At 41.0% G+C, this 20222-nt stretch overlaps 1 protein-coding gene across 5 annotated transcripts in view; it reads right to left on the bottom strand.

Annotated features, from left to right (window-relative positions):
- NALCN (sodium leak channel, non-selective) overlaps nt 1-20222 on the bottom strand; it is a 300559-nt gene that overhangs the window by 37003 nt on the left and 243334 nt on the right. For 4 of the 5 annotated variants that reach the window (XM_040487128.1, XM_040487129.1, XM_040487130.1 and 1 more), the window contains 9 exons: nt 11342-11443; nt 10836-10905; nt 7725-7816; nt 7515-7637; nt 4431-4487; nt 3818-3938; nt 3590-3721; nt 2463-2630; nt 678-782 (listed from right to left, as the gene is read on the bottom strand). In XM_040487128.1, coding sequence (XP_040343062.1) covers nt 678-782; nt 2463-2630; nt 3590-3721; nt 3818-3938; nt 4431-4487; nt 7515-7637; nt 7725-7816; nt 10836-10905; nt 11342-11443 — 970 coding nt within the window. Of the gene's footprint in view, nt 1-677; nt 783-2462; nt 2631-3589; nt 3722-3817; nt 3939-4430; nt 4488-7514; nt 7638-7724; nt 7817-10835; nt 10906-11341; nt 11444-19034; nt 19122-20222 lie in introns of all 5 variants that reach the window. The other variant, XM_040487132.1, reaches the window with a different exon arrangement.

The following is a 20222-nucleotide window of genomic DNA, read 5'->3' as shown; positions in this document are numbered from 1 at the left end:
GAAGACAGCAAGGAAGGAAGGAAGACAAAAGGAACTTGAGGCTCTGACTGGTCATTCAGAGGAGAGCTGTCCACCTTATTCAAGATGCAATGTATTCACTCCATTATGTTCAGCAAATGAAACCCTGGGGTCACCCAGGAGCTGGCCTCCACTTACTAACACTGACTGAAGAAAGATAAGGCAAAGGGCAGTAGTGGAAGAAGCAAGCTTGGGTCTTTGTTAGCTGTCTTATTGGGGAAGATTCTGGACTTCCCAATGAAGAGAATGATGGAGTGAGAAGTAATGAACAGTGGTATGACAGTTAAACTTTGCCTCTTGTCCTTTCTGGGGGGTTGTTTGCTGATATGTGACAGGATTAAGTTAGGGAAGCCCAAAGGGAGAGTGTCCGAGCCTCACAGCTACAAGCATCTGGAATCGTGACTGGCTATTCCAAAGGTGTCAACAGAGGTTCCACACTGGAACAACAGAAGACAATAGAATAATCTGGAGTGTGCTTTTAATCCCACAAACCTGTGCTAGCCAGAAGAAACAGACTGCCTCCTTTAAGCAGAAGGGGTTGGTGGAGAGAGAATTCTGAGTCTTACGTGGGGGTTATCAACGTAGTGTCAGCACATGTTTACCAAGGGGTGGTGAACTACTCAATTTTTTCTCCCAAAAGAAAGAAAGCAGTAACTTACCCTTCTAATAATGTTAGGATCATTGCACTTTGCCAGTTTTCCCGCAAAAAGCTGAACTCCGAAGCTTGCAAAAACAAGCATTAATGTCAGCAAAAGAATGGAGACCTGAAAAAAAAAAATTGGTGAGACATCATATCTCCTGGTAAAAAATTAAACAGTAGGCTTGATTTGAACAGTGATAGGGACACAACTTTTTGGAGAACGTGGTATGAAATTCTTGGTCTTTTCATGATATTATTTAACTTCTCCACCACAGGTCATTCAATTAGCCTTGCTGAAATGCTAAAAGGAGGGAATTAACAACAGGTTTTGGATTTTCAGAATAAAAACATATGACTTCCATGTAGGAAAATGGGCTAAGGTATTTTTGATATGGCTTGGGGTTTTCTGATTTTGAAATCTACATTAGTGGAACAAAAGAGAAATGTTTAAATAATTATATTTCCCCTATTTTCTCAAAATGAATTCCTCTCCTTATAAGCAGAGCCTAAATTAGAGAGAGAGAGGTTTTGCTTTCTTGTAAGCAATGAGGACACACAAAAGTGCTGTACACAGAGGACTGAGATCATGGAGTCCTAAGAAGTAAGTCTGTTAATTGGTGCTCCCTCTGCTGGATGGTGCCTTGGTCTCAGCACAGAAAAGTGGCAAAGAGTAAAACACTGAACAAACCACTGATCTGTGTTGGTTGAATAATCTAAACATGTATCTTCGATATACTAAAATTCTACAAAAACATCACCAGGAGAAAGGCACAAAAAAATTCTCTGCTAAATCCTACCAGGGCTCCATGATGCATATATATATTAGCTGTCAGGTGATGACATCCTTTTTTCCTTCATTTCCAGCTGTGTGAAAAGCCACCATGTTATGGCTTTAGCACAAAGAAAATGTGAGATTTCAAATATGTCTTTTAAAAATACCAACAACTCTATGCCTATGGAAACATCGCAACCTGTCTTTAAAATACCTTAGAATCAACTGTAACTACAACTGTTCTCTCCCCATAGGTGTGTTTCTAGAAAGCACGATGTAAAATAAGCTTATGTAAATTAATTCAGGATTTCCATGCATGAGCAGAACTCATCAATAATAAAAAGAACCCTTTGATCACTCCTTTGTAAGGCACAGATCCTTCTGTAACAGATTGCGAGCAATGAGCCTCCTACTCATTGCTTTTCTGCAGCCCAGCTCTTCTAAGGCCCTAAATCAGTGCTCAACTAACAACGTTTTCTCCTTCGATCACATTTTTAGTATTATTACTGTATCCTGAGGTTACTTAAAGTGGGGTATACCTGTATGTTACTTTTTTTTAAAGTTGTTTTATGTTAACACTCCAAAGATCAGAGACAGCGTCTACACTGTAAGAAACTAGGGACATACAAAATGAAATAATAAGCCCAAATCTATTGACTGCTAATATTTGTGCAGTAGGTGGTGTTGAATCTCACCTTTAATTTCTAGATAAGGAAACTGAAACTCAGAATAAAATTAGGGTCACGAGTTAAGAATGGAAGTATTAGCAAATTCTACCTCTGGGATTCTTGCTTTCATTATACTTTTACTAAAAACGTTCATTGAATAAGTTATATCAAGAAAATATACTGACCAGTCAGAGCATCCATGGGTAAAGTTTCTGACTGTGTGTTGTGTTTTGTTAGTGCCTTTCTTGTCCTCTGGCAATGAATAAGATTGTACTTACCCTTGGCAAGCGAGGGTGTCCCCTCATTCACTACATTACAGCGTGGGGCTGTGTGAGTGGGAGGCAAAAGGGTAAATGTAACACACCAAGAAAATTTCCTTGAAGCCGCTGAAAAGTTCTCGAACAACTTTCCTCATCTGGGGCACCAGTTTGAATATCCGCAGAGGTCTCAGGCACCGAAGAACCATTAAAAGTTGAGCTCCTGATTCAGCAGGCACATTTTGAGGCATCCAACAAAGAAATATCAAACTCACCTGGGAGGGGAAAATAATCCCTAGAATTAATCCCTAGAATTAATATCTTTCACTACTTACACTTTCTGAGAGCCAAGTGCATACAACTTTCCTTGAGCAGAGATTCCACATAGCATGTAGGATAAGCTTTCACTACATATATATGCAATCTCTTAACTCTGATCTCTCAACCCAATATCGACCTGTTAGTGGCCCCACAGGAAAGTCATTAGCTGTACACAGAAATGAAAAGCGGGTGTCCACACTGTGGGTGCATGTACCCCAGTGCATTCTGCACCTTATTTTAACTTACACATGGGAGGCTCAGATTGAAATTCCTTTGATCAAGGATACTAAACTTCATGCTTGACCTGATTCTCACTATTTTACTGATGATCTAAAGATACTACATGTTAACGGTCACAATTCTCCTTGTTATGTTGGAAAAGACATTGATTTTATGCCTTCTTGGACATACAGAAAAAATGAAATTTCTTTGAGTTCCCTTCCTATGGTTTCCCAATTTAGTTTAACTGAACAGTTGAATGGTCATCTTGTCTAGGCAGATATTTTTTGTATAGGAATTGAAAGAAATTGGAATTGAAAGTGTCCAATCATACTCACATTAGGTTGCTTTTAGCAATGAGGAGTTCATCAATCAATTATATGGTGTAGATTTTTTTTCCTTATGGGAGCCACAAGATTGCAGGGTGCGAATAAGATTTATTAGACCTTATTAATGTATGTCTTACATGTGTATTAATGTGGTTGATGTATGTGAACCATATCCATGGACATTTTTAATGCTTTTTATTTAGACTTTACATGCATGCCCTTCATTTGCCTGCAATAGATGACCTAAGAACTCAGTAATGACATCTAAACCTCTGGGACTCACGTATCTTTCTCTTGTACTGAGAAATGCAGGAGAGTTCACAAAACCATGACATCTTACATTTAGGAAATAACTAGAGACTTACAAGATATATAAATATGTCCATGACTCCACCAAAGTCCCTGATGACAGCAGTTGGAGTGAAAAATAAGCCATCTGCCATAATCTTCAGATTAAGCTCGATACTCATGAATATCACAAACACGTACTCAGCAATCTGAAATGGGCAAGAGGCAGCTGGGTCACCAACAAGGGGAAAACTGGAGCCCAGTTGTTGTCTGCTGAGCCGTGGGCTGAGATTTGGCAGCCGTACCTGCAAAGTCGGGGCATGCATGACTCTTCGAAAGGGGGACTCAAACATCATAGAAATGCAGGAACAGATGGTTACGATGATCATGACCCAGTCCAGGTAAGTCACCAATCCCAGCAAATCACTGCCAAAGACCAAACAAAACCGAGAAACAACTGTTCTAGGGAAGGCTGTGCGAGTCAGAGATGATCCTTCTGTGATTCTATAAGCAGGACTGGCGTTTTTAAAAAAATGTTTATGTATTTATTTTTGAGATAGAGAGAGAGAGAGAGAGAGAGAGCATGCACATGTGTGTGTGCATGAGCAGGGGAGGGGCAGAGAGAGAAAGAGGGAGAGAAAATCCCAAGCAGGCTCCACACTGTAAGCACAGAGCCCGATGTGGGGCTCAGTCCCATGAACTGTGTGAGATCATGACCTAAACTGAGATCAAGAGTCAGACACTCAACTGACTGAGCTACCCAGGTGCCCCATGACTGGCATTAAAAAAAATCCCTAATTATCTATTTCACAGCACGATATGGCAAGAAAATACAGGTAATCTTTATATTTTTATGCAGCATAAAATAGTACATTGAAATTTCAAATGTGCACAGAAAACAGACTTTGTAATGCTTACTAAAGTTGATGGTACTTTGTATTTTTCACAGCTCCTGTGACAGGATCTGTTTTAGATCTGCAAGAGAGAACAAACACAAAATTCTGCAGCATAGCAAGCATAATTTAGCAGCATGGTATTTATAAACATCTTATCTACCTAAAATTTCTTTTATATCCTCTATAAAATTACATTATACAGGAACTATGCCTTTGGAAGGCAGAGAGCATTAGATGAAAGAAAAAGCAGGAGGGTTTGCAGCTGATGTTTGTGAAAGTAATTGAAAATTCTCAAAATATTTGATTTTAGAATTCATGACTCCATTCAACAATTTCTTTTTTTTAATGTTTGTTTATTTTTTTTGAGAGACAGAGAGTGAGCGAGCAGTGGAGGGGCAGAGAGAGGGAGACAGAGAATCCCAAGCAGGCAGCACGCTCTCAGCGCAGAGCCTGACATGGGGGTCCATCTTGTGAACCTCGAGATCATGACCTGAGCCGAAATCAAGAGTCAGACGCTTAACCGACTGAGCCACCTACATGCCCCTCCTCCGCTCAACAACTTTTTTTTAAATGTCTATTTATTTTTGAGAGGGAGAGAGACAGAGTGTGGGGGTGGGGTAGAGAGAGAGAGAGGGAGACACAGAATCTGAAGCAGGCTCCAGGCTCTGAGCTGTCAGCACCAAAGCCCATGAACTGTGAGATCACGACCTGAGCCGAAGTTGATGCTCAATCAACTGAGCCACCCAGGAGTCCCTCAACAATTTTTGACATGGATATGACAAAGTAGAATTTTGACTTCCATTTAAAAACACTCAGTTAAAATCTCGGCCTTAGCAGTTCAAGGATTTTCCTCATGATTATTCAATTAAATCTCCAGAAATTAAATAGAGCTCTTCCTACTGTATTTAACTGTGATCTTGTGGAGTGATTTAGGTAGGATTTCTTGGCGTCCCCACTTTTAAGTTTTACTTTCTAGAAGCCCATAACCAACTTCAGTGAAGCCCCAGACAGTGTGTGTGTGTGTGTGTGTGTGTGTGTGTGTGTGTGCATGTGTGTGTGAGCTCCCGATTAACAAGTCTTTCTCAGTCCTTATCAGCTGCTGTGCTGACAAAAGGAGAGTCAGTCCACACTAAATGAAGTGGAGAATTAGCAATTAGATGTTAGCATGGAGGCAGCCAACAGGATAATTCCAGATGAAACACTCACTTGGGGAACTGATCAAATCAACTCTAAACTACTGGCTTCTTTCTTTACTTTGTGAACACTCAGGGAAGTATTTAATCATTATCATTCAGGTGCTTTAAACTGTGAGGGTCTTTCTAGAACAGCAGAGAGAACACTAGATTGGTAGTCAGAAGAGAGCCTTGCACTAGCTCAGGTTCCCAAGAAAAGCCCTTAACCTCTACTGCCCTAAGTGCTCTCCTCTGTTGGAGGGGGGTGGGTACAAATGACACCAAATGGTTCACGAGGTGTCCTCCAGCTCTGAAATATTACCACACTGTATTAGTTTCCTAGGGCTGGTGTAACAAAGTACCACGGACTGAGTGGCTTAAACAACAGAAACATTTTCTCTCAGTTCTGGAGGCAAGAAGCCTGAGATGAAGGTGTGGGCAGGGTTGGTTGATTCTGGGGGCCGTGAGGCAAAGACCTGTTCTAGGTGTCTCTCCTTCACTTGTGGATGGCTGTCTTTTCCCTGTTTCTTCACATTACTCCTCTCTATAGGTAGTCTGTGTCCAAATTTCCTCCTCTTTTTTAAAAAAAAATTTTATGTTTATTCATTTTTTTAAATTGTTTTTTTCTAACGTTTATTTATTTTTTTGGGACAGAGAGAGAGCATGAACGGGGGAGGGGCAGAGAGAGAGGGAGACACAGAATCAGAAACAGGGTCCAGGCTCTGAGCCATCAGCCCAGAGCCCGACGCGGGGCTCGAACTCACGGACCGCGAGATCGTGACCTGGCTGAAGTCGGACGCTTAACCGACTGCGCCACCCAGGCGCCCCTATTCATTTTTGAGAGAGACAGACAGAGCAGGAGCCGGGAAGGGGCAGATAGAGAGGGAGACACAGAATCTGAAGCAGGCTCCAGGCTCTGAATTGTCAGCACAGAACCTGATGCGGTGCTCAAACCCATGAACTGTGAGATCATGACCTGAGCCAAAGTCCAACTGAGACACCCAGGCGCCTCCAAATTTCCCCCTTATAAGGACAGCAGTCATATTGGATTAGGGCCCACCTTAATCACTTTATTTTAATTTAATTACCTCCTTAAAGAGGCTGTTTCTAAATAAAGTCACATTCTGAGGTACTAGGGGTTAAGGCTTCAATGTACAACCTTTTTTTTTTTTTTTTTTTTTTTTGGCAGGAGGATACACACAATTCAGCCCATAACAGATAATGATTATCATATGTTACTAATAATGGCATCAGGGAAGTTACAACCACTTAGAGGGAAAGCCTTCACACTTCCTCTGGGACTCTTAAGGTCTTCAGGATATTTACTAAAGTTACGCAGGACAAAAATTCCATTTTATCCACTAAGCTGTCTGCTAAAATTGGCTTGGGTCCTCACAAATGCAGTGTCCTCTGTGTTGACCACACCGACAGACTCTTACACATTTCTTCCATGTGAGTAGGGACAGAGACATCAGCCAGTGGGTTTTTATCTCATAAGAGTTGGTAATGGAAGTACTCGTCAACTTTATTTCTGTTTTACATTATTCTAGAAGAAACTAGGGTATTTTGACAACACAGAAACTATAAGTCTAAAGGTGTGGGCAATGACCTTCCCTGTGTCATTCAGCCTACCCTTTGGCTCGGTATTTCCAAAACAATATATGGAGTTAGTAACGCTGATTTAAACATGAACAAATAAAAATGGCTGTTCAGAGCTTTAGAAACGTGAGTTTTATATAAATGTGAACTACTTGCAACCTTTGTTTGTTTTCCACCTGGTCGGCCGCTCAGCAAAGAGGAGCAGCATGATTAATTAGCCCACAGTTTATTTTGTGACCCCATTAGGATTACATGTTCCTTCTTCCTTGTATGACAACCCCCCCTGCTGTTTGTACGACTCAGGCCAACACCTGGCTGAAATGGAGTGTACTTACGCATTGAAGCGTGCCCGGACCACCACCCGGCAGAAGTTTCTGAACCTGTGCTCCCGTCCAACTATGAACAGTGGCTTGTCGAAGTATGGGTGATTCTCTCTCAGCTCCTCTTCCTGCACTTTCCTTGAAGGGGAAATTGATGTACAGTAAGGCTAAGGGAAAGGTTGCCATCCAGAAACGAGAGATAAGAAACACCGTAGGACCCCATACCTTTTCATTTCCGCTTGTTCCTTTTTTTCCTGGATCATCTTTATTTCACTGTCTTCTCTTTGTGCATTTCTATATCTCACTGTATTGGAATGCTAGAAATATAATAAAAGGGGCATATAAAAATGGAAGATTTTTCTGAAGGCCTGAAAATATCACCTATAAGAAACTGAAAGAAATACCTTTATTTTAACATATATGTTTTTAGTGGCCACAGTCATCTTAGCAAGGGTATTTTTTTTTCCTTCTAAAGGGTATTTTTTTTAAAATAGAAATATTTATTGAGAACCTATTATGTGCCAGGCCCTGTTGTAGTGCTGGGGGTATGGCAAAAGGCAAAAATAAAGGATAAAACCCAGCTCTGTGGGGCTAATGTTCTAGTCAGGTAAGACAGATAAAAATTCAAACACAATATGGGGAGAGTTAGAAAATGTTTGGTGTTATGGTAAAAAGCAAAGGGGACAGAGAGTGCTAGGAGGCTCCAAGTTTAAATCTTTTTTTTTTTTTTTAAAGCTTGTCCATTTATTTAGAGAAAGAGTGTGTGGGAGGGGCAGAGAGAGAGGGAGAAAGGGAATCTTGAGCAGGCTCTGCCCTGTCAGCACAGGCTCGATCTCACAAACCATGAGATCATGACCTTGAGCTGAAACCAAAAGTCAGACGCTCAACAGACTTAGCCACCCTGGCGCCTCTAGAAGGCTCCAACTTTAAACAGGTCATAGCAGACCTCAATAAAAAGACATTATTTGAGTGTAGGCTGGAAGGATATGCAGGTCGCTGTGTATCTGCAAAAATGTGCTCTTCCCGAGGAGAGGTGGGTCTGCCTGTGTGCGGCCCAGCCAGCGTGCCGTGTGGGTGAGCGTCCACATGGTAGGAGACAATGAGGCCAGAAGGGTGGGAGAGGGCCTGGGCATGTAGGACCCTGACTCTGATTTTCACTCCCTGGGAGATGGATGGCCATTGCTCAAATAACCTGATAGATATTATCACAACTATTCCTTAGATTTAATTATCTGTATCTTCTATCATTTGGAATAAGTGAGACAACTGAAGCTCTGTTTTAAATTGCTTCTGTTATGGAGGAAATGACATCAGGGGGGATTTCTTAGGAAATTAGCAGAACTTCATAACCTTTTGCTGGGGAGAAGATGGGGGATGGGTTTTCATTATATGCCTGTGTAGAAAAGAGCATAAAAAGTCTTTGAAGGAGAACTAAGCCTCTGGAATTGAGACTATTCAGGGCCTTTTGTTGTGTATATTTAAACACATATTTTCAAAGCTGTGCTCTAATTTGGTTCTTAAGTAGACTATATATTTCTACTGAATCACACTGAAGGGAAGTGCTTTGAACTACTGTTGCCTCTCTGAATTCTCTCCTAGAAATCTTCTCCATGCAACATGCCTGGTCCTCAAATTAAATGTACACAGGCCATGTGTTGGATCCGATCACAATTCCGTGCAGATAATATGGTAGATCATATCAGACAGAGCTCTGCCTTAAAAATCATGGCGCTAACAGATGTGTCTGCCAATTAGAACCTTGTAAATTGGGTAATGATGGTATCAGGTGTTCTCATCACCAACGTCTTCCATTGTCAATTGTGCCTGGAACACTTAAGAGAGTTTACTCTAAGGCAGAAGTTTCTACAGATTGAAAGCAGTTGGATTATGCTGGAAACTCCAGAAAATCTTAACAATAAGAGATAAAGTGGTAAAAAAAAAAAAAAAAAAAAAAAAAGACAAGCAAAACCCCAAAACCCCTAAGGCTTGCTACCTTTCTCTTTCTAGACCTCCTTTCTCAAACACCATCCTTGGCTCTGAACATTCAGGACTCTGCCAATTTAGCCAGACTTAAGACCTGTATTTTAATGAGGCCTCCAGTAATGATAATTACTTAATGTGTACTTTTCAAGTCTCTTTTAGAAATCGGCATGATACAGCCGCTTGCGAGTCTAACCCAGAGGATAGAGTTCTGGTTGCGTGGGTTTCCCTGGGTTTTCATGTGGCTTGTTTTTTCCCTTCGTTCGGGTCTCTGGTCTGATACAGAGGCGCCAACACTGACCATCTTCTCTAGAATTTCCTGCCCCCAAATCTCCATCTTTGGTTTCTATACATTGTTTGATTTTTCTTTATAGTACAGAGCAAAACTGTCACAGCAATGAAGACATAATGGGCAATAAGTCAAAAACACCCCCAGAAATGGTTATATATTTGTTTCCTTGTTTAGTTTTTGTCTCTTTTCCTGAAATGTAAGCTTCGGGAAGGCAGAAGTTTTGTCTTCTTTCCCCACTACTCCTCATCACTTAGAACAGGGCCTGGCACGTGATAAGCACTTGGTAAATATTTTTTGAGTCCATTAATAAATAAATGAGTGACATAGTGTCGAAGAACAAAGAAATTCTTGGGAAATATTATGCAGTCTTTGACAGAAAAATTCTTCTATAAATCACATTTTATTTCTTAGTATGTAAAGCCCTGAAATTAGACACTGGCTCTAGATTCTGGAATATTTGGAAATCAGTAAATGTTTAAAGTTTATGATGCAAATCAATTCTATAAAATGCTTTAAGTGTTTTTAATGTCTGTTAAATGCAACTGACACATCACTCTTGTATTGTCATCTTTATTATTTATATTTTTGAATTTTTAAAATTTTTCATAATTTATTTTAGGGGGGAGAGAGAGAGAGAGAGGGAGAGCATGAGTGGGGGAGGGGCAGAGGGAGAGCGAGTGAGAGAGAGAGAGAGAGAGAGAGAGAGAATCTCAAGCAGGCTCCACACTCAGCATGGAGCCTGATAGGGGGCTTGATCCCATGATCCTGGGATCATGACCTAAACTGAAATTGAGAGTCAGATGCTCAATCGACTGAGCCACCCAGCCTATCTTAATGAAGACATGTGTTTTGTGGGATGTCTGGATTTTTGTACAGTTAACGGTCACTCTTCTGCACTGTCCATTGAATTTGCTTCCTGAGTTTCCTGATTCCCTCTGGCATAAAATCTTATGGAGACAGGACAATGTGACAGAAGGACACAAGTGCTGGAATTGTCTAAACAGTCATCGAAATGAATTTTCATAATCATGCTTCCCAAATCCAAAGCATTGCTTAGAACTTACATCTTGAGTCAGGGTTTCAAGAGATTTCCCCCTGCTGATCCTCTGGCTGTTGGATCCATGTCTTAGTGATCTAAAACAACCACAACCAACAGATCGATACATCTAAGACCAAATTTTGACTTTCAAGCAATGACCATTAGGAGAACAAAATAAATCAACTTTTCTGTTAATAACACACATCACAATAACACACATCACAAATACTTATTATCTCTTTTCAGCAGAAGCTTTAGTTTATTCAAATGTTTTTGATCCCATCTAGAAAATTTCAGAATTTTTCCTTCTGATCTTAAAAGCAAGAATTTGGCCATCACCAAGGAAAAGGTTTTTGCGAGATTTTTTTGAATCTTTGAAACTGATTGTGAGTTTCATCATGGTTGCCATTAACAAACAGAACAAAGTTCCTCACCCACGCCTGTCTGCTAACCAGGGCTGCGCACAGAGAACATTTCCTGTAAAACTCCTTTCCTTGGTTTCTCTGCAGCCTTGTCTCCCAGTATATTTACCTGCGCTCTTGGCGGATATGATGCTGCACACTGAGAATTGACCTTTCCTTTGCTGGCTGCCCCTCAAATGATCCGCTCAGCATGCGCTGTCGAGTGCAAGCTCTAGGAAAAAAAAAAAAAAAAAAAGGAGCCCGAGATAAATGCATGATCTGTACACTTGGGATGAATAATACATAACTGCTCATTATTCTTATTATTTTTAAGGAAACACCAATGATAAGGCAAAACACAGCAAATGACCCATAACCGTAAAGGAAAAGGGGCTTGAGGCTCTGTGTCAAGAACACTTACAAAGCAGAACTGTCAGAGCTTCACGGTGGTGCTAGAAAATAAACAGAAATCTCCTGCCCACCACGACCTGCCTCCCCCTACCCAAGGGGAGAGCTGCCATCAGGATTCTGCTAGCGGTAGGGCCAGCCTAACCATAGGTAGGCATGATGTTGGTTTTGCATTTAGACAAGGAGGTTTCTAATAACAGCCCTCTGGGGAAGGATTTGTCCACCCAGGCCTCTGGGATGATAGAATATATGTTACAAGGAGATTTTGCTCCAGGACAATAGGAAAGCATAAAGTTAGAGGCAAAAGTTAGTGGTAAAGAGAAGCAAGCAATTACAGCTGTGATTAATACCTAAAGAAACCTCAGTCTAAAGTCTATGGCTTATAGGTAACCAGTTACTACTTTCTCTGGAATCATGAAACTCTGATGCTTTTTTAAGGCATTCCCTCTTTAAACCATACCTAGGCTGGTATAGTTTCAGATTTGCTAATGAGGGAAGACAATTGGGTGACTCGACACTTGGGGTGTGAATGATTTGAAGAGAAAACAAAATTCCTTTTCCAGAAAGTTCTCTCCAACTGGAAATTACAACGATTCCCTTGATGTAGCAGTCAAGTGGAAAGAAAATAATACAGGGGACTCGGAGGCCTGTGTTCCACAGGCGACACTGTCACGGACTAGTTGAGTGACCTTTGGGCTTAGTTTTCTTATTGGTAAAGTGAGGACATGACCTTGATCTCAAAGAAAACTCACAGACCTCCAATGCAATGATTTTATGATATGCAAATCTTATGATGCTGTATTTATTCAACACTTGAACGCATAACTTCTGTCATTGCTTTACATAAAACTTTCATATTTACGTTTTCTAAAATGTGTATCTAGATTGACTTTGAATTATATCATCACCGTCTCGGAGTTAAGATCTTCAAGAAAAAGATCCATTTCTGTTTAGCATACTTTTAAGCAGCTCTTATGATATCATGTGTATATTCAAGTAGCTAAAAATGCTTTTGATGCCAATGAAGGTAATTATGGTAAATACCCATGAAAATCATGCAAATCCGATGAATGGAAAGGAGTTACAGGAAGCAACTCCCACCCCCTCCCCCACCCCAAATCACTCTTTTTAGTTCAATAAGCACATGGACCATTTTGAGATAAAATCCAGAGTCAAAATCTTATAAAAAACCAAGGATTTATGGCAGTGATAGACAGACCGTGCTTAGTTCCATGACTAGAATGGTGTCGCATAGGAAGGTGCATTTATAAGTTAGGCTGAATTCACAAAGGTTTAGCACGATCTCATATTATGTATACTAAGATTTGTTTTTCGGACTAAGGACTGCAAATCATGAAGCATCCTGAGCACATCCATTTGGAGAAGAGTGTTATCCTGGCATAGATCTATAGATCCCTCCTATTTGTGTAAACGTCAAGGCTTAACCTATAGCCACTGTCTTAGTAACCTTTATTTTTTGTCACAAGACTCCCCGCTAAAGCAGTTGAGCCCTTAGGCCTTAAATACAAAACACATACAACTTGATTACAGTATACAAGTTTGAGCTGGCCATCGTCCGTGCTACGTCTGAAGTGGAAGAACTTCTCTGGCCTTGAGCTGCCTGTGATAAGGGACTGCTGGTGTCTGCCCCACAGCCCAGTGTGAGCAGGCCCAGGCATTCTTGCTGGGAAAGAGTTGGGAATGCATCTACTGACTCCAGAACCTCATGGATGTCCCAGCACCCAAGTCATCTTAACACACCCACGCCCACTGGGGTGGCTCTGTGGATCCTACTGAGACTCCCTCCTCTGACTGAACAAGACAGGAAGGTCCCAACAGAGGGTGGAGGTGTGCTCACCATTGGAAAGACTCCGAATCCCATGGCGTCTCTTCCATCCCCTCCACCAACAGCAAGGCTGAAGTGTGGTGAAAAGGCAACCCCCCTTTCCTTTCTGGCTCAAGATCAGTCCTTTCTTTCCCACTGGGGTCTATCTAGAGAATTGAGAACCTAATCGTAAAATGGGCTGGAATTTCAACCATACATGTGACATGTGAATCTTTGTTCTCTGTATGAGTCACTCATTGAGCTCAGGGTGAGGGGGACTGGTTTTTAGCTCGACTCCGCAACCAGAAAACATGTGCTTCATCAGACTAAGATAGCCACTTCTATGCATAAAATATATAAAAGCATTGGCTTCCATTTCCTCTTCCTATCACTTTCTTCTGTGTATATAACAGTGTTTGTTAGTACAATTTCAAACCAGATAGTGATGAGAAAAAGAACACTGGGCTCAGCAACTCTGAGCCAGTAAAATCGTGTAACGAGTGACTTCAGAGTTCTGCTCGAGCCAAGGCTACACCTTGGTGGTTTTCATTTCCTCACTCAGGGGACCCTGCCAGAGCCTTGTGTTCTCTGAACAGAGGAATTCTTACCCACTGCCTCTTTTCCTGGAACTCCAAACGTACCCTCGTGACCTGAGCAAAGTGAAATCAGGCAGACGCAGCGATCTTTCCATGGTGTGAAGAGGTCGCCTTTGGTGCCTCAGGCTTAGTGTGACTGTCTCTGACCCCTATGCCAGCCATGCACCCGAGCACCGCTGCCACGTCTGGTCCAAAATAAAGGTCAACAACCATCTCCATTTTCTTTTAGCAGCCTCTTGTTGAGTCTCTTCTCAGACCAAATGCTCTGATAGCTCACTCTTGCCTTTGCATATCCAGTGCTTTTTGAAGTAGGAAACTATAGGTAAATGCTAGAGTTTCTTAGCTGAAAACTAGGGGCCACATTCATCTAGCAAATGGCTATATAAACACTTGGGTTAAGGCAATTTGCAGGGATTGAGGTTGGGCACATGAAAGGCAGTTCATCTGAAGGCTCTTGAAGGCTTTTATTCCTCTTCTAAGGATGGTGGTGGATGTTACTTACGTTAAAACTCAAAATCCTCTTGTTCACACTGTATCCATTATAGTTAATAACTAGCTATTTGTCTATGATAATTTTCCCATAAAAACAACAGGTAATAGTATAGAAGAAACAACTTTTCTACAGATACATAAATCTGTCTAAAAGAAAACAAGGGAAAAATCTAATTACATTATACAAAAAAGCTAGCTGCCCAAAATGGGTTTCCTACGGATGAAAGGAGGAATTCATATGGAAAGACATAAATCTGGGATAGGAGAGGAGATGTAGGGAGCAAGGAAAGAAGTTGCCTAATAGCTCTGCCCTGAGGACATCTGGACATTGAAGCAGGTAGAGAAAGAAGGTCATATTATGATGTTTCTGCATAAAGAAAACAGCCTGATACATAAGCCATCATCACCTTCTTTAATAATGTACAATATTTTGTTATTTTGGAAAATAACAGCCTTGGTAGAAAATTATTCACTTCAATCTGGCACAATCGAATTCCATGAAGATGTTTCACATTCTCTAATACAATGTGCCAAGGTTCACACAGAAGTATGGTAGGAGTTTGTTTTATTATTTTCAAAAGGAAATACAATTTTATTGTACACCAGCATATATTGTAATCCAAACTATGAACTACCAAAAAGTATTCTGACATGTGTAATATAGTCACAAACTCAGACATAAATGAGTCCTGATAAGTAACATAAAGTGAGAAATGAATATTCACCCACAAGAGAAATGTTTTATGTTCCATGTTTCTGTAGCATGTTATTAACCACACTTGTTCAACGCTTATGGCATTTGGTCATCATTGGTCACCTCCCTTATTAGGCAGTGAGTTCTTTAGGGGCCCATTTGATCACTTGTCCTCGTGTTCTAGGAAATGCGGTTGCTGGCACACCCACGAGCAGAGCCAGGGGACAGAATGGGTAAGTGCAAGGCAGGGAGGTGAAGGTATAAGGAGAGCACAGGACGCTGAGGGAGGTGTGGGACTGGTTCTCGAACTTGCTAGTCTCAAGGTTCAATTAGCACATCAGGTTAGTACTTTCCTACCCAGCATCAGGGCTTGAACAGAAAGTTTTGCCTTGGACTGAAGACTAATGGAGGAGTCGATTTGAGAACACCAAGGTTTAGGACTGTGCAGTTCCGACCTCAGCCTTTGCTGGCTGTGGGACCTCTGGCAGGTGATGGGCATTCTCTGAGCCTCCATGTCCTATATGTAAAATGGGGAACAAGAACACCTCTTCCAGCAACTTCATAGGGAGTGAGTTGGGAGGACCAACTATGATTATGAATGTGCCAGTCTTTGGAAACACTGACACTCTGTTTACATTTTAGTTGCTATTATTTACTTTTCTGTCTCGCCCCATTCCATGGTTGGTATTAAAATGTTTGACAGAGGGTGGAGGACAGAAAAGCAAATGTGACAGAGGTTCACACTGGGGGGTAAGTCTCCTCTGTTCTGACTCTGCTCAACGGCGATATATGTTACGGACTAGAGCTGCAGCTTCTTAACCTGTCTCTACGCATCCACGCTCAATAAACATGTTGCATTATTATCCCCAGCCACATGACCTCTGAAATGAACACCTGCAATGTTACTGTGTAGGTGTTTCTCAGATGGCCCTTAGTGATACCTCCTCCCTGGTTTTCATGCCCTTGTGCAACCCAGAAATGTGGGCAACTTGCTCCTCGCCGATGTAAGGCAAATGGGATGGGATAGGTCACAAAAGACCTGCCCAAGCAGGCTGCCATGTCATGAGATGTTCTGTGGAGAGATTCCCTTCTTATGGAATGAGGGTGGTCTTCCATTAACAGAGCATGAGGAATCAAAGCATTTATTTAACTGCTAGTGAGGCACTAAATCTTATTAAGAACCATGAGAAGGGTGCCGAGGTGGCTCAGTCAGTTGAGCGTCAGACTCTTGGTTTTAGCTCAGGTCATGACCTCATGGTTTCATGGGTTCGAGCCCCACATCAGGCTCCGTGCTGAACAGTGTGGAGCCTGCTTGGGATTCTGTCTCCCAATCTCTCTCCTCAACTGCCCTCAACTCCTCAACTGCCCTCCTCAGGGCAGTTGCCCTCCTCAACTCCTCAATCTGCCCCTCCTCAACTCACGCCCTCTCTGTCTTTCTCAAAATAAATAAATAAACTTAAAAAAAAAAAAAAGACCGGTGACAGTGAGCTAGTTAGGGGATTTCTCCCAGGCAAGTCAAAAGGCCTGCAGCCTTATGAGAGACCCAGCTAAGCCACACCCATGTTCCTGACTGAGGCTGTGAGATTAATCTGTGTTATTTCAATCACCAACCTTTGGAGTCACTTGTTACAGAGCAATTGGCAACTAAGACAGTTGTCATCGTTGTCTTAAAGTCTTCAACAACCCTATTGCTCTTCAGAGTAAGACTAAGACAAGAAGCTCAGCATAACTTCAAAGTCCCATAGGACCTGCCTCATCTTTTACCATCAGGGACCCCCTGCTCCGGCCAGTCAACTTCTTTGGCCTTTCAGTTCCTTGTGTGGGCCTCACTCCAAAAAGCTCTAAGAGAGCAGAGGTTGACTTAGTTACTGCTCACTTGTTACTTCACCTTGTACACAGTAGGTGCTTAATAAATATTTGTGAAATGAGTAAATCGTGAAATACTGCGAAGATCAAACATTTTAATTTCTTTTTGGATCATTTCACGCTTATGAGGCACGGAAATAATCACAAATAGCACACACCGTATGTGTTTGAAATATGCTTTTCAAAGGGGAAGGTGATTTTATCTCCAGTTAGAATACTGTGCTACTCAAGAAATGAGCTGCACACCTATAACAGATGAGGCCCTGAGATAGTAATAAAAAAAAAAAAATCAGACATTGCTTCTTGCAGGTAGAAAATTTATAAATCTTTATCTATAGTCTCTGTGACTGTGAAGGGAGACCTTCAAGCCTACATGAGGCAGAGCTGAACTCATTTCAATTTCTTAAATGGGAGATCTGATCTGTCCCTGGGAACATGGTCCCCATACACGGTGTCTTATATGAATCTACTACCGAGCTGAAATAGTAAATAAGTAAGGATTTTGAGACTTTTACAACTTTACCAATAAGAATGCACACATCATTAAAATTCCTCAGTAATAGACCTAGTCAGAAGGAAAAGTATTTGAATATTCAATTAAGCTATATTTTGCCACTTTAAATTTTTCATTAGAATTTAGATGCCTTTTGGTCTCCCCTGAAGATAAAAGAAATACATTTTCAGGATGAAAACATTCACTTATTTGTTGCCTAGAGAAAAAGCAAAGCTAATAGTATTGAAAATACACACCACGAACTTGAGGGACAGTCTAGCTTTCCTTAGGGGAAAGACCACAGAGTTGTGGTATTAGGATCTCATCATCTTCCCCATATCTCTTCATGATGGCAAGTACTAGCAAGCCAGTTTCTTAGAAACTCCATCTAGTGGTCTGATACAAAACAAATTGGTCTGCCTGCTTGTCTTCTGGAACTGGGACGCACAAGGCTTCAAGTGTCTGGTGAAAAATAATGAAGTCTTTTGTCTTGTCTGAGTGAGGAAATTCTCCATTATGCAGGCATGTGTAATCCCTTTATTCCTGCTCCCTGGAGGAGAATTACAGTGAGGCATTTTCCTTTTCCCAGTTGGGGTTAATGTTATGCCCTCTCTACCTTTGAAAGTAAAACAAGACTAGGACCCCTGACGATGATTCAAATGTGGGAATATTCTTCAGCAAACACACATTCCCAGTTGCAAAAATATTACCCCTGGTTTCTTGCCAAGCCTTTGAAAAAAACATATGAAAGATTGATTCTTTTTTTCTTCCTCTCTCTGCATTGCCTTTGTGCTGTGGAATTTCAATTGCCTCTTATATGACAGCTATATATATATATATATATATATATATATATAGTCTTTTATGGAGGTGGAGGGAAGAGAATCATGTCTTAAGAAATTGTCTCTATTTTTCTTGACATTTCTCCATCACAAATATTTTTAAATTGGCCCAAAGATTATGGTTATAAGAGAGATCTTTGGAGCTTTATTAGCCTTTAAACACCACTAGTTGTTTATAGAAATAGTAGCAGGGGGTCCTCGGTTTCTTTCTTCTCTCTCTCCATATCTTCTTTCTTAATGTTCCAGAACAAGGGTGTGGGAAAAGCCTGTACATTCTGTAATGAAAGAGAGAGGCCTATGAGTCTTCAAATTATTTTCATTCATTATAGAAAAGTTAGATTGCATGAAACCATCTGGTCTTAAGCGTAATTACCATCTAAAGGAACTGCAGTGTAAATCTGCAGAGCATTATATTGGAGGGATTTTACTCCAACCTTGGGCTCCACAAGTTAACACACTGCAAAGTATTATCAGATGTTGGTTAATATAATGTAATCACATCGACAGAAAACAGGAAAACAGTCCTTCTGTGGTAATTACGGGAAAGCGTGGCTGTAGAATGGTGTAAGAGAATGGGGGATGAGTATTTCCTGGAAAGGGCTCTCACCTGCCTCCGGGAGAGTGACAATGAGGTCCTCCAAAGTGAAGACAACAGCGGACATTAACAGGTGAGCTCCTCTGTAATGGCCTCTTGCTGAGGTGAGGAAAAAGCTGCATTTTTATGGAGTGACTACCCCACTCCTTTGTGAATGGGCCCAGTCCCGAGTAAATGGATATGGCTCTTTAATAGCAACAGCGGATTTGTTCTTTCCAGTCTTGAGCTATTCATAACAATGTTGTCATAAGCACACATGTAAACATGTGGGCAACCAGAACCTTGTTGTAGACTGAAACATAAAAGAAGCCTTAGTGTCTTATCGTATGCAGGTATGATAAATAAAAAAGACAATCAGCTCATGGGCAATCCATGCCTTTAGTGCATCTATTAAAATTCAGCAAATAGAATGTCTGAAACCCCACACCACACTAGGGTTTAAATTTGGTAATGCTCCATCTGTCTCAGAAAAACGTAAATTACAATGTAAAGATTGGACTTCTTATTATAACAAAAATGAAATTTTGCAAATGTTGCAGAAACCATATGAACCAATTTTTCTACTGAGATGAATTTTCTTACACTACTTATTGCTTTATGCTCCAATGATAAAAGAGTAAAAGAGAAACCCTGTTAAAATAGTTTGCTGCATCTGTTGGGTAAAATTTAATAGTAGCTCTCCTGATCCATAGCACAATTATAATCACTTTGTAATAATGTACAAATCATGTACAATCTCAACGAAATATAACATATTTTGATTACCACAAATCAGGAAACAACTAGGAAAACGTCTTTGAAATATATTACTTTACTGTGTATGATAATGGATGTTGATTAGACTTCTCGTGATAATCATTTCATAATACATACAAATCTCCTCGAATTATTATGTTGTACCCCTGAAATTAATACAATGTTATATGTCAATTATATCTCAATGAAACTAAGAAAAGTTCAAGGAAAGTTTGATTTAATTTAAAAAAAATTTTTTTAATGTTTATTTATTTTTGAGAGAAAGAGAGAGCCAGAGCATGAGCAGGGGAAGGGCAGAGAGAGAGGGAGACGCAGAATCCGAAGCAGGCTCCAGGCTCTGAGCTGTCAGTCAGCACAGAGCCCAACGCGGCGGGGGGGTGGGGGGGGTGGGGGGGGGCTTGAACCCGCAAACCCTGAGATCATGACCCGAGGCAAAGTCAGATG

Source organism: Herpailurus yagouaroundi, unplaced genomic scaffold (assembly GCF_014898765.1).
Source record: "Herpailurus yagouaroundi ecotype Mexico unplaced genomic scaffold, PumYag 164, whole genome shotgun sequence".
Lineage (NCBI taxonomy): Eukaryota > Metazoa > Chordata > Mammalia > Carnivora > Felidae > Herpailurus > Herpailurus yagouaroundi.
This window is presented reverse-complemented; position numbering and strand designations above follow the sequence as displayed.